This window comes from Sciurus carolinensis, chromosome 3 (genome assembly GCF_902686445.1).
Source record: "Sciurus carolinensis chromosome 3, mSciCar1.2, whole genome shotgun sequence".
NCBI lineage: Eukaryota > Metazoa > Chordata > Mammalia > Rodentia > Sciuridae > Sciurus > Sciurus carolinensis.
Window position 1 is genome coordinate 13,903,904 of NC_062215.1, and position 15,045 is coordinate 13,918,948.

General features: G+C 36.1%; 1 protein-coding gene across 1 annotated transcript in view; it reads left to right on the top strand.

Moving 5' to 3' along the window:
• Positions 1 to 15,045, top strand: part of Bptf (bromodomain PHD finger transcription factor) — a 135,573-nt gene that overhangs the window by 93,250 nt on the left and 27,278 nt on the right. The window contains 10 exon segments of the mRNA XM_047546629.1: positions 2,683 to 2,807; positions 3,326 to 3,452; positions 5,492 to 5,644; positions 6,106 to 6,148; positions 8,293 to 8,539; positions 9,269 to 9,333; positions 9,335 to 9,415; positions 10,033 to 10,038; positions 10,322 to 10,366; positions 10,368 to 10,427. Of these exon segments, the coding sequence (XP_047402585.1) occupies positions 2,683 to 2,807; positions 3,326 to 3,452; positions 5,492 to 5,644; positions 6,106 to 6,148; positions 8,293 to 8,539; positions 9,269 to 9,333; positions 9,335 to 9,415; positions 10,033 to 10,038; positions 10,322 to 10,366; positions 10,368 to 10,427 (952 nt within the window).

Here is a 15,045-nt window from a genome sequence, read left to right on the forward strand (position 1 = left end):
TCATGTGGTGCTCAGGGCCCTTCTCTGCACGGCTGGGTTTCAGGAGCCTTATATTATGTTTTAATATGCATTGTGACACAATTTGTATCTGTGTAGTTGATTTCTCATTTTTTAGTAGAAGGAAATACCTTCCTGTACATTTTTTATAAATAATTGCCTTCAAATATATGCTAACATCTTAATTCACTGCAGTTGGGACAAACATAATCCCTCTGTCTAATGGAGTCATGGGTACAGATGTAAGTTATTCTTGATTTTAGAATGCATTTTTAAAAACAAAATAAAACCATGCATGTGAAATGCATTTTATACTAACACTTGAATCAGATATGTTTTGTTGTTTAGAGTAGGAGCTAAGAATGCCAGCAGTGCATGTATGATCTCTGTTTATTTAATGTTAAGGCTGAACAATATGGAAAAAGGAAAACTTGTCTCATAAATGCCGGAGCGCCTCTTCTCCCTCCTACATTGTCCATTCCCTTATTTCCTTTCCCCCAGGCCCTGATGTTGTGTTTCGTTATCACTTTGAGCTGGTAGTTGTCTTCCACAGTGCTGCCAGAGGTTTTTTCCTAAAATGCCAGTCTCTCCCAGGAATATTCCTAGTGAGCTGAGGGACTTGCTGACTATTGCAGGGAGAAGAGGGAGAGCCGCTGTCACCTGTAGATCATATCTGTGAGCAGAACTCCACCCTGCCCAGTGCTGGAGGCTTTAATACATTGGCTTTTAATGCTCTTCTTTACACCTTCAGTCTGGTTTCCGCCTTCTTCTTCCATGCCAGCCTCACTCTGCATCTCCATACCCTCTCCAGAGCCATAACACATTGGATGTGGTGTCTGGGAAGAAGTGCGTGCTCTTGCACACTTTCCTCTTTAGCGTTACGTGTGCCCCTTGCCTTCAGTCAGCCACTCTCATACCCTTAACTTGTCCTCTGAGAGGCCAGCAAACTGCTGACCTTCCCTGAGCCCAGTCAGATATCCCTCCCTGGTACTTCCTCTCTGCAGTTCCTTGAGAATACAAGGACAGGTTAGAGTTGACTTCTGTGTCACCAGTTCCTTTCATATAGTCCAACAACCTAAAAGACACTCAACTTTTCCCCCCCGTCTGGGCATCAAACCCAGGCCCTGGCATGTGCTAGGCAAGTGCTGTATCACAGAGCTATGTCAACTATTTTCTGAATAAGTGATTCATCGAGCAGGCTAATAATCCATGAGGTGTGTTTCTCTTCTAATGTTATATCCATTTTAAATAGAGTGCTTTGAAGCTATTATTTGGCCATAGAGAGTTAGTGGGAAAGAAGAGAGAATGAGAGTGAACTTTTCTTTTCATTTGCTTTCTTCCATGAGAACAGTTCCTTAGGTGATTTTATAGGGTATGGTCTGAAAGTGACAGACACTTTCCCCCTCTCAGGACATCCCTGCACTAGTTAGCATTTCCCTGATGATTTAAAGATGATCTGTCCTGGGCTGGGGATATAGCTCAGTTGGTAGAGTGCTTGCGCAAGCACTAAGGCCCCGGGTTCAATCCCCAGTACCGCCAAAAAAAAAGATGATCTGTCCAGCTTAAAAGATTCACCGGGTGGTAACAAAATGAAAAGAATGGGATCTGCATGCAGAGATGGGATGTTAGGAAACTGTAGCAACTTTTTAGCTAGAACTTTCCCTTTCTTACATTGTTCATTTTTCCAACTAATGCTAACAGTAGAAAATATTGCCTTTCAAATACAAAGTTGTCTGAAGATTTACTGTCTACTTCTGTTAGTGGGGAGGAAATGATTTTCATTTTATAGGCTTCCTCTACATTGCAGTCAACCATATATTTATTTACATAGTTTGAAAATGTCCAAAGAATATTTAATTATCCAGAGATCCTGTTGGAGAAGTGATAACCCAGGATTGCTTTTAAAGCATTTTATGATAAATTACATGTTAGGACATGATAGTCACTACAATTGAGTAATTTCATTTTGAAACACGTCTTTAGTATTATAAAAGTATTCAATAACTCCATGCACAATGTTTAGGGGAAAGTATGGATACAGATTCCTTTTTCTTCTGATTAGTTCTTTTTCTAATGATGTTTTATTGTTTTTTTGTGGGATACCCAGACTACACTAACTTGGTTAAATGTTGTTGGTATTTGCAGTATTCATCATACTGTAGTTTGTGTTTTGAAGAATCACTATTTGGATACAAAATTTTCTTTCTGTTTGGGAAGGTCTTACTAGATTTCTAGAGGGATTTTAGTTTTGCTTTGCTTTTTGAGAAAATGTGAACATACTCAATTATTTTGTTTCAGCAAAATCTAATTAGTCACGATTTTATCCTTCAAGACTTCTGTATCAGTTAGTAGGAGTCTTTGATTTTTCTCTATTTGCTCTCCATAATTTTTCTGACATTTTTGAATTAATTTATAAAATCTTCATAAATTGTTGATATGTCAACCTTCCAATGAAACATGCACTCTTTACATATTTATATGGCATTTAAAGTTGTTAGATGCATGTTATGCCTAGAAACAGAAAGTTCTTTTAATGGACATGTAATGTCACAGTCTTATAAAACCACATTATAAATGCTGAAGTCACAATAAGGACAAGAAACACAATCTTTCAGTTTGTATAGAGAGGGGAGTGTGTGTATGTGTATGTGTATACATGTGGCTTTATTTGGGTTGTTCTTTCAGGTATAGACTTCAGACTGTGAAGTCCTTAGCAGGAGTGAGCCTGATGTTACGGTTACTGTGGGCCAGTTTGAGATGGGATGACATGGCCGCCAAGGCACCTCCAGGAGGAGGGACTACGCGGACAGGTAAGGGGTTCGATACTCTTGTTTAAGTTCAAAAGATGAAATCCTTGACCATTCACTTAATTTTAAGCACCTCTGTAATTTATAAAAAACAGCTTTGCTTAAGTTTGGCATATGCCATAAAATCCCAAGGGTCAGGAAGAAAGGCAGGATTATAAGGTGAGTCACGATAGGTGAAACCATTCTAATTTCAAAAGTAATATTTATTATTGTGTAGTGTAAGTCATTTAAACTGAAACTTCTGGAACCCTGTGCTTGTTGCTTGGTTCTAGGGTGTTTATTATTCTGGCTGAGTGCTACCAACCATAGCTAAGTGGCACCCAGAAGCATTTAAAAATTCTCCATGTGGATGAATCTCAGTATCATTGCAGTCTAGCAGTAATCCTGTAGTCATTAATTAATCAAATGTTTCTGAAAGTTTATTCCATGTGTCTCTTTTTGAAAGCACCAGATGTTGTACCTTTTTGGTCTCTTGAGTTTTTTAGGTGGTTATTAATACTATGTGAATTAAATTACCATAGAAACATCTGAAACGGAAATTACAACAACAGAAATAATTAAGCGGAGAGATGTTGGTCCTTATGGTATTCGTTCTGAATATTGTATCAGGAAAATAATTTGCCCCATTGGAGTTCCAGAAAGCACCAAAAGGTAAGGAATAGGACTTCTGTCCTTTTGCTACTGACCTATTAGCCCTAGTTTTATGAAATTGATGATAATTATTTCCTTACCGATTCAGGTTTTAAAAAAGGTATTCTTTCCCCACATATCAGGATTCCATTAGGCACACATTGATGACAACAGGTATTGTGCAGGCAACCATAGGATTCAAAGCCCTATAATAATACCTCATGTAATGAAGATAAGGGATGTGGCTTTATTGCCACTGTTAGCTCCAGAAAGGGAGCCACCATTCTGTTTGGGTCATCTGGGTCCTGGCACCATGAATAGAGTTGATGTAAAGGTTTGTGGGCTCAAAGGTTAAAGCTATTGCAAAATATTCCAATGCGCAGTATAGAAATAATTTAAGAGGCATATTCAAGATTCATACAGACTTCCATGAGAGATACTGTTTGGAAAATGAATAGAAGGCGATCTGGCCCTATTCTCAAGGAAGCAAAGAAAAGGTTATATATCATCATTATGTGTAATGTGCTGCAAATAAGAAAGATTAATGGATGGTTCAGATTGTAGATATATGTCAGTAATTCTATATGAATAAGAAATATATTAGGAAAAATATGTTAAGAAAAGTATGAAAGGAAAATGTCTTTAGATCGAAACTTATAAACATTGATTCTACCCTTGTGCACACATTTAATTTTTGAAAATTGATTAAGTTACTTAAAATTCATCTTTGTGAGTAAATTACAAGAAGGATTTTTTGAAAGAACACCAACAAGGTGGCACCTGTCCTGGTAGATGATGAAATATTATCATAATTAAAACAGCATTGTCCTGGCAAGAAATAGACATTTCAAATAGGCTGAGCCGCAGATGGGAGTAGACGTTCCTGACAGGTCTTCCATTGCCTGGACCCCACAGCTTTCAGTGCAGTTCCCTTTTCTTTGTCCTACATCACTTCGTATAGTCCAGGACCTACTGCTATTTCAGTTTCCTTCTGTTGCTCCCCTGTGATTATATTGCTTCTCTGTCCCTGAACGTGCAAGAAGGTTCCGTGCTCATCCTTCCCGTTTTTATTTTTTTTTTAATCTTAGCCTTAGAAGATCTGATCTGATTTTGATACTGGGGATTGAATCCAGGGTGCTTTACTACTGAACTACATCTCTAGTCTTTATTTTTTATTTTGAGACAGTATCTCACCAAGTTGCTGAGGCTGGCCTTAAATTTGCGTTCTTCCTACCTCAGCCTCCCGAGTCACTGGGATCATCAGCCCATACAACCACACCCTGCTTTATCTATTCTTAGTAGATTCAGATCTCTCCTTTATGTTAGGTAAATTTAGTGAATCCTCCTCTCAGTGCTGTGATGGAGAAATACATATAGCCATAGTTGTATACCACTGAACCTGTGAGAGGAACATGCTAGGTTTTTGAAGGAAGTTGAATCCATATTGATCCCTGAAGGATAATTTGGTTTCAGTGAGATGTAGGGAGGTGACTTGGAATGGAATTCAAAGCACAGAGAAAAGGCGTGGTAGAGGGGTTGGATTGCCTACTTTTTGGGGGTGGGAGGAGGTACTGGGGATTTAACCCCAGAGTAATTCACCACTTAGCTACTTCTTCAACCCCCAATACTCCACCCCCACCCCCCCTTTATTAACTTTTTATTTTGAGGCAGGTTTCACTAAGTTGCTTAGGACCTTGCTAATTTGCTGAGCACTTGCCTTGATCTTTCGATCCTTCTGTCTCAGCCTCCTGAGCCACTGGGATTATAGGTGTATGCCACCATGCCTGTCGGACCACCTACCTTTGATGTGAAATTTGATTGGAACCCAGCCACACTTAGTTATGCATCGGCTTTGGCTCTTATCATGATACAAAGGCAAAGTTGAGTAATTGCAACAGAAACCATCTGGCCCTGCACGGTCTTAAGTATTTACACCATCTGGCCCTTTAAGAAGAAAATGTTTGCCAACCATTGCTTTTCATGATATGAGAGGTTATGCCAGAAGTACTCTAATTTTAGTAGCTATATTGCTTAAAATATTCTGATTTCTTTACCACAGAAACACCTACACCTCAGCGGAAAGGCCTTCGATCAAGTGCATTGCGACCAAAAAGACCAGAAACACCCAAGCAAACTGGCCCTGTGATTATTGAAACCTGGGTTGCAGAAGAAGAGTTGGAACTATGGGAAATCAGGGCATTTGCTGAGAGGTAAGGAAATGGTTACCAGCTCATTACGTATTTGAAGAGTTTTGTCACTTCAGAATTAAAGAACCTTGATTTTAATAGTTTATTCAACACATCCCCATTAATTTTACTCCACCTTTTGATTTTAAGTGCTGTGAATAGTTTATTAATGTCCCATTTCTAATTTTTTTTTTTTTGCGGTGCTGGGGATCGAACCCAGGGCCTCATGCTTGCAAGGCAAGCACTCTACCAACTGAGCTATCTCCCAGCCCCCATTTCTAATTTTTAATATCTTATTCATTTGTTTCTGTTTGTCTGAAATTTTTTAAATTTATTTTTTTGTGGAGATGGAAAATGTTTACTTTTAAATAGAAATAATTTCATGCCTTTGTATAAAATGAAGGTCAGCCAGATTTCATGTACATTAGATTCCAGATGTCTGACAGGAGAGTTTCTGACAAATTTCTCCTTTTATTTCCCTACAGAGTGGAGAAGGAAAAGGCACAAGCAGTTGAGCAGCAGGCTAAGGTTAGTATCTAGAAGGTGTCACAGGGCCTCAGGCTCAGGTAGAGGCTTCCTAAGACAGCAGCGACTGGCCACCCAAGAAATTCCCACCCCGACACAAATTTGCATTTTGTGACAAACTCATGCACACCAAAAGCACAGTAACCGTATATTCATGTGGACCTCATCTGTATCTTAATTTTATTAGGTGACAATAACTCTGTGGGGTTGGTGATGTAGCTCAGCAGTAGAATGCTTGCCTCACATGCACAATAGAAGGCCCAGGGTTCAGTCCCCAACACTGCAAAAAAGAAGAGAAAAGAACTTTGGGATAATACCAAGCTATGGTTTTACATAGTATACATATTTGGAGAGCATTGAAATAATTTTTTAAATTATCTTTATAATGCCATGAATAGTTTCTAGAAATAGTTTTTCCTGCAAAATTCCAATCTGGAAAATTTCTGTAGTCCATGATAAAGCAAACTGTACTAAGATTGTATAAGAGTTTGTTGATCATAAAGCTACTAATGGTTTCTTAGCATTTCCATACTGTAATAAATGTAATGTAGACACCTAGATATTTGATACCCTAAGAAAAGGTGCTTATTTCTATTGAGAAGATATGTTAAGATTTTAGCCAACATGAATGAATAAACTTTTGGAATATACGGTAAATCTACATATATTTATAGTAAGTAGTATTAACATTATTACACATAACTACTTAAAAATTAATCATATAAATCAGTGTTTCAAACTGTTTTCTCTCACTTTCTGTAAACTTTTTTTTTCAAATTCTTCTGTATCTCTTAATTTATTGTATATCCTTATCTTCACTTAAAGTTTGAAAAGACAGCATATTTGGATGTTACCTTTCACAGGAAGTTTATCCAAAAATCACAGTTATCGATTCACATAGCAACTGCGAAGTGGTTTTGGTTTTCACTTTATGGGTTTATTTTGTTATCTCTACAATGTAGCAGTGTATTACATTTTTAAATTTTAGTAAAAAGCATGTTTTCAAATAGCCAATACTTACAGTTTTGAAGGCAGTAACCCCCAGTAAATTACTATTAAATGTGTTCAGTTTCTTTGCCTTGGTTTTTTTTTTTTTTTTTTTTTTTTTTTTTTTTTTTTGTCTTAAACTAGTTCAGTAAGATGAACTTCTTAAGTATCCGAAACTCAACTTCTGTTCTAAGGAATGAAAAATTATGCAGAGTACCTCACATTATATTCAGGTATATAAAGTGTGTGCAAAATAGATTCAGGAAAATTGAACAGAATGTCGTAGGCAAGCAGTTTGCAATAGCAGTGAAGCATTGAAATTTGATCTTAGTAGACATCCCAGCTCCATCATGAACTAGCTCTGTGGCTTTGGACCAGTTACACAACCTCTCTGAGTCTCAGTTTCCTCATCTTTAAAGTCACAATATGAGCAACCTTATCAGGAGTGTTAAATAAATTAATGGAGGTAAAGCATCTGTCACCAAATTGGCAGTAAATTTCATCTCTTGTTTTTACATGTGTACACTTATACTATTGGAAAATGTCAGCAATCTTAATGAGACATAAAATCCATCTTCAATCATGTACTTTTAAAGACCAGATTGTACTATTCTATATAGTCAAAACTATTTTTCTCTGAAGTTGTTTGAACTGAATAGTATAAGAAGTCTAGTATAATTTTCAGTTTGCTCGATTGCAGGTTTGTCCACTTGAATAATAATCTTAAATATTAACATGCTCCTTCTCACTTGGGTACGTAATATACCGTAGTAAACCAGAAACCTTTTACAGCTCCCAGATTTTGTTCTTTGCTCTAAATTTCACTGCTAAGCAATAAAGTTTTTTCTTTCTCCAATAGGATTACTCATATCTCCTTTAAAAGTTTGGATATTTGTACAGGCCAGAAAAATTAGAAGATGTATTATTTTCTGTTATGAACTCCTTAGTACTTGAAATATATGTGATGTGGAGATGTGAAATATTGTCTTCTTTTAAGAAATTAAATTCAAGGCCACATTTACATGGGCATATTTTCACAAGTAAAATATCTTAGAAATTTAGTGTAGTTTCTTAGCATAAGAAACATTGTGGCTAAACTTCTTGCAGAACGGAATTTTTATTTAGAATGATTTTGGTTCATGTTTTCTTTCCGGACTTAGAAACGATTGGAGCAGCAGAAGCCTACAGTCATTGCAGCTTCTACTACTTCCCCAACAAATAGTACAACCAGCACCATCTCTCCAGCTCAGAAAGTGATGGTGGCCCCCATAAGTGGCTCAGTTACCACTGGAACGAAAATGGTATTAACTACTAAAGTTGGATCTCCAGCTACAGTCACATTCCAGCAAAACAAGAACTTCCATCAAACCTTCGCTACATGGGTTAAGCAAGGCCAGTCAAATTCAGGTACACAGCTATAATGAAATCAAACATTGCATTCATTCAGGAAAAAGCATTTTCAGTTCTTTGCCTACTAAAATGAAACATTTCTTTAGAAAATTGTTTTCTTCTTTGGCTGGTTGAAAAAAACAAGCTGTAACATTTGGTTTGTTACAGATAATATTACATTAGCAAAGTTCCTCTCTTACATTATTTCACTTGCAACATCTACATTGTTCACCTTGAGTGGAGAGGAATGTTTTTATTAAAAATACAAGATGAGCCAATACATTTCATGCATTGGTACCCTACCTAGAAGTCACTACGTTGCTGGTTATTTTAAATCTAAAGCTTATTAAATGTCTTATACCCCATTAGCCACCAGCACAGCTGCCACATCTGCTACAACCATTGCCAGCACAGGTCAGACGTTTCCAAATTACAGGCAATCCAGTCACTATGGCAGGAAAAGTAATTACCAAACTGCACTTCCTGCAAACAGCAAGATTGTCGCTGTAAATGTGCCAGCAACACAAGGAGGTAAGGGAAATGTGAAGTTTTAATTCACATTTGCCCAGATCATACTGTTGCCATTATTTTTCATTTCCTTTTCACTGATTTCAGTCCTCAGATCTCACATTTTATGTAGCCCACTATAAAACCCTGCCACACATAGTTTCTCCTTAGAAACAAAGCAGCACTCAATGCTTTTCTGTAGAGGGGCAGTACTTAATTACTTCTTCATCTTTTTTTAAGGCGTTGTTCAAGTACAGCAGAAAGTCCTGGGTATCATTCCATCAAGTACAGGTACAAGTCAGCAAAACCTTTACTTCATTCCAGCCCAGGACAGCAACAGTCACAATTAGGCCTAATACCTCAGGCTCTGGAGGAACCACCAAGCACGTCACAAGTAAGAGTTCTTCATGGGCTCATTCTCTTTGGAAGCATCGAATGTTTCAGGTTGAAGGATTTAGAATGGCCTCTTCCCATATGAATATAGCTGATTTTCCTTTACTTTTAATCTGTCATCAAGTACTTATTTGTGAAAATTCCATTTATTCTGATAAGTAAAACTGATACTTGAAGTGTTAATTTTAATATTTGTTAATAGCACATTAGTGTAGTTTATGAATAATAGTAATTACTTCAAGGATTTTATAAAGAAACCTGCATTAATCACTGGACCTCCCTTCCCCTCAACAAAGAAACATGCTGTGCAGCCTAGTTAAGAGCTAAAAAGAAAAATAGTCCGTGGCACTATAAGTACTCTGTTCTCAGCTGTTCTGTAAACATAAAGGACACATTATTTCTAGTATTAAGGCAAAGGTTTGACATTTTGCAGACTTGAAAATGTTCTTTCTATAAGTAAAACTGGAATAATTTGCTATCTAATTGCCCTTTTAAAACTATGAAAGAACTTTTTTTAGTTTCTTATCTAACTCTTAAATGGTCTGGGTTACAGGTATAGATTGGAGCGTAGATAATAGGACTCAACATTTTCCTGTGAGCAGTAGTTACAGAGCAGAGTCTTGCTGGTTTCTTTTCCCTCCTTTCAGTCGGTAGACTGTTCTTGGTATCAATGGCAAGGAATTTCATACTATCGTATTTGAGTTAAATAAAATTTTCTCTTCTTAAAAATTCATCTTTATTCCAATGCTTAACATAATTAAAATGCAGTGTCCAGGAGCCTCTATCATTTCTGTAGGCATGTTTATCAATATAGAGTGTTTAAACATCTTGTGTTCTAAGACCATCCTGCTTTAGTAATTTAAAAACATTTTAATTCATTGTCCTTTGTGTCATTTATAGGTAATCACAGGGCCTCAGATCCGCCCTGGTATGACGGTGATTAGAAACCCCACTCCAACAGTCAACACTAGGAAAGGCAATTATTCGAACACCTGTGATGGTACAGGCCAGGTATTCATCCATCTAGTATTACCATTTTACATCTACGCAGCCAGTCTAAGAAGTCTGTAATACTCTGTATTTGGCACTGTGCGTATTAGAAACTACCAATTTGAATTAATACCTCAGAGCATACTAAATTTCGAATCCATTATGGGATACTCTATCATAGATATTATGTCAGTCTTGGTCTTGCCATTAAGAAAAAAAAATGGGTTCAAGTATGCTTAATAAAAATGTTAAAGAAACTGCTAATGAAAGGAATTATATAGGTTAAAAATCATTGAAGTAAAAAAATCACACTGAAGTTTGTATGACAAAAGACAATCAAGAAACAGCTAAGAAACATAAAACAGCAAAAATCAAAAATATGAAGGCAGTGCTAGAACTTCATTTATTAGAATTAATGTGAATGCCTTAAAACTACCGTATTAAAATTGGAGTCTGTAAAGATGGAGTAAAAAACAACCAAAAAAACCACCCCTATACATTTATGAGAAATATACCTAAAATCAAATTTCCAGAAAAGGTACAAATAAAAGATTCACAAAGACATTTGACATAAAGGCCAAAGAAAGAACAAGGATAATCCTACATAATATTCAGTGTTTACAAAAAGAAGGGGAAAAAAAAACAATTAAGACAAAAAATTTTATATTGTATTGACTTAAAGATAAGAAATTGCAACAAAGCTGTAACTGGAGTCCTTATAAATAAAAAGTATTTCAAAACTATTCAAAGTCAAGGAGGCACCAGCAAGAGCATAGTAGACCACAAATGGACCACTGTCTACCAACCTTTGTGTTTTCAGGAATGCACATTCATTTTAATATTTATTGACTACTTAGTGGAAAAATGGTTTTGCGCCACAAATAAATTCCCAAAAGTAGATGTGTATAGGCCATGTTCTTGGTAATAAAGCTAGAAGTTAATAAGATGATCTACTAATGACCTTTATTTACTTGGAAAATTTTCAAAACCTATAAGTAACTTTTAAGTTATAGAACATCAATTATGTAATTATAAATCGTCAAAAGCAAATTCAAGCCTTTCCACCAAAGCTGAACTCAGACATATTCAGTTTATTCATTAAGTATTTGAGCACCTACTCTAGGTGTTAAAATACGTCTTAGGTCGTAATCAGAAGTTAATAAAATGTAGAGAACAAGTCTTAAAAGAGAATAAAAGGAGAAAATAAAAGCACAAGTACCAACGATTAAGAAACAGAAAGGGGGGAAAATTAAATCAGACAGATCTGTTGCAAGTCTAATCTTGAGAAATGGAAGGAAAATGCCAGTTCACAAAATTGGGAAGTTTGAGAAAGTATAATAAAAACAGGAATTTTTTAAGTCAAGAGAATTCCAAATAGGCACCTTTATGGTAAGTCTTGCAGAATTCTCAGTCTCTAGCCTTTGGAATGAAATCTATTTGAATAATATAATGTAATTAAATACTGTGCTTATAAAATGAAAGCATCAGTGATTCATGTCCAAGGAAGAAATTTGGAAAGTTGCCACATTTTACCTACAAAAAGGAATTCCAGACAACTTGGTTTCATCGGTAAAATTCTTCTAAATGGATATGAAATAATTTCCTTATTATAAAACATAGTTCTAGGGTACAGAAGGAAAGATTCACAAAATAGTTTATAATCGTTATGTAATTTAGCACAATTCTAATGTTAAACCAGAGTTTTATGATTTTTGCTTTTTTAATAAAAAGCAGTCTTCTGACAGGCATAATGTTGTATCCCTGTAATCCCAGCTACTTCAAAGCCTATCCTGGGCTATTTAGCAAGACCCTGTCTCAAAATAAGAAGTAAAAAGGGCTGGGAATATAGCTCAGTGGTAGAGTGCTGAGATTTAGTTAATTTGCAGATTAACTGTTTCTCCTTGATACCTTATCCAGTGCAGTCATGTTTATCTGACCCGCATATGTGAATCTAGAGCTTCCAAACTGCCCATACCTGGGGTTTTACCATTTTTTTCTTCCCTGAAGTCTTAAATGCCCTATAGGGTGGAGTTTGATAAAACTGCTCAACCTTGCTCAAATGAGCTGTGCAGTGCTCATTTATTGTCTGTTAGACAAAGTTTGCCTTGACATACTGATTCTTAGTAGTAGTGATAATAATAGCAATTCTCATATACTGATCACTTACTCTGTGCCAGGATATATTCTCTTCATTCATAAGTTCTCATTTAATCTTTATATAAAATAAGTACTAATATTACCCCCATTTTATACATGAAGAAACTGAAACTCAGCATGTTGAGCAATTTCTCAAATTATTAAGCTGGATGGACTCATTTTGGATTTGTCTGATTTCCAAGTCCATATATTAATTTATTCATTCAACAAATACTCAGTACTACTTATGTGCCAGACACTGTTCCAGACCCAGATGATTGTACTTTGAACTAATTAGCCAAAATTACTTCCCTCATGTAACTGAAAGTATAAAATAGATAATAACCAGATAAATAAATTACATGTACATAATATTGTATATGTGTTTAAAATGTAATTGTATATAATGATATATAAACTTTATAAACAATAAATTAATGATCAGTACCTTGGAAAATGGAAATGAGGATGATAGAAATGTTGAAGAGTTGGGGTTTGGGTGTGATTTTCAGGGAGGGTTGAATTTTGGAAAAGACAGCTGGAGAAAGTTGAAAATTAGAATTTACCGACCTGAAGAAGTAAGAGAACTGAGCACGTCTCAGAAAAGAGTTTCATGCAAAAGGAACAGCAAATGTGAAGGCCCTGAGGTGAAAGTGGGCATGATTCCTTCAAGGAAGACAAGGTGGCCCTTTTGGTGATGAGGCCTAAAGAGGACAGGCACTGGGCGAGGCAGAGAAGGGTGGGTGGGCGGGTATATTCCATGCCTGTCTCCAGATTGCACTGGAACTTAACGATCCCTCTTCCCTCTACCACACTAGTCTGTCTTAAAGTGGGATTCACAATCTTGTAAGGTCTAATTGTCATTATTAAATTTTTGAGTTTAGATTTTGATGATAGTCTAAAAATAACATGTACATATTGGATTATTAATGAGATCCATAGAATTTACTAGTACCAGTCCTTTTATCTGTGTTTATTATAGCAATTTATTAGTGCCAGGTCATCACTTGAAATGATAACTTTTCATATATTGTTCCTCAAACCGCAGTGAACAAGGACATGGTATTGGAGTCCAAAAGCTCTCAGATTTAAAGCACTCGACCACACTGTTTTTTTAATTCATCTTGAATAAATAGATGAGAACAACTAAGAAACATTTAGGAGTAATAATAGAAAACTTGAACTGTCAGTTGTTAAAACATAAATTCACCAGAGTTGGTGGCATGATACCAGAGGAAACTACACAGATAATTGTAATTAAAAAGGTGTTGTATATGAACATTTACTGTATGACAAAAGTGTCATTTTGAATCAGTGAATTCTGCTGGAGTAATTGGCTTACAGTTTGCGGGGTGGAAATAGACTTCTGTTGTCACAACCTAATACCATAAATAAGAACACACCGATGAATGTATGTCTAGTCAGCGACTGCATGAATGTAGGAAAACTTCTTGAGCAAAAATTAAAGCAAAAACAATAACAAAAAACCTAAATTAAAAAGCTTAGGTTGGGGATGTAGCTAAGTTGGTAGAGTGCTTGCCTTGCAAGCACGAGGCCCTGGGTTCAATCTCTTACACCACACACACAAAAAATCCCTAGCCTACTTGACTGCATTAAAAAATATTTATAGGTTTAGAAATAAATAAAATTGAAGGCAAAGTGGGAAAAAGACATTATTTAAAGTGGGGAAAGTAGAGAAATGGACAAAGTATGAGAGGGAGTTCACAAGTGAAGTACTTTGAGATGCTGACTTTCTGTGGTACTTGAGGCAGTTCAGGCACTGTGATACTATGATACTTTTGATTACTGGAATATTCTAGGGTTTGAAGAGATGGGCACTTGGAGGTGGGGTGGGAGTGTGAATTTGCATATCCTTTCTTAAAACTCAAACAGCGTTATTTCCTACTGTGAACCCAGGAATATTTTGGGGTTTATTCTAAGGAAATCACCAGAAACACAAAATTTGTAATGAAGGATTTTACTCTTTTTCTTTTCCTTTTTTTTTTTTTTTTTTTTTTTTTTGGATACCTGGGATTGAACCCAGGGGTATTTAACCACTGAGCCACATCCCTAGCCCTTTTTATTTTTTATTTTTTATTTATTTATTTTTTTTCTATTTTGGGTGCTGGGGATCGAACCCAGGGCCTTGTGCTTACAAGGCAAGCACTCTACCAACTGAGCTATCTCCCCAGACCCCCTTTTTATTTTTAATTTAGAGACAGGGTCCCACTGCGTTGCTTAGAGTCTTGCTAAGTTGCTGAAGTTGGCTTTGAACTCTCAATCCTCCTGCCTCAGCCTTCCAAGCTGCTGAAATTACAGGTGTTACCACACCTGGCTTTTTTACTGTATTTTAACAAAGAAAAATGGGAAGTACTCTGAATTTTCAAATACATTCATGTAGTTTATCCATGTACAGTAATTGGAAATATTATTTAGCTATTAAAATGCATATATGTATACATACATATATTCATAGAAGGAAAAAAGAATAAATATAA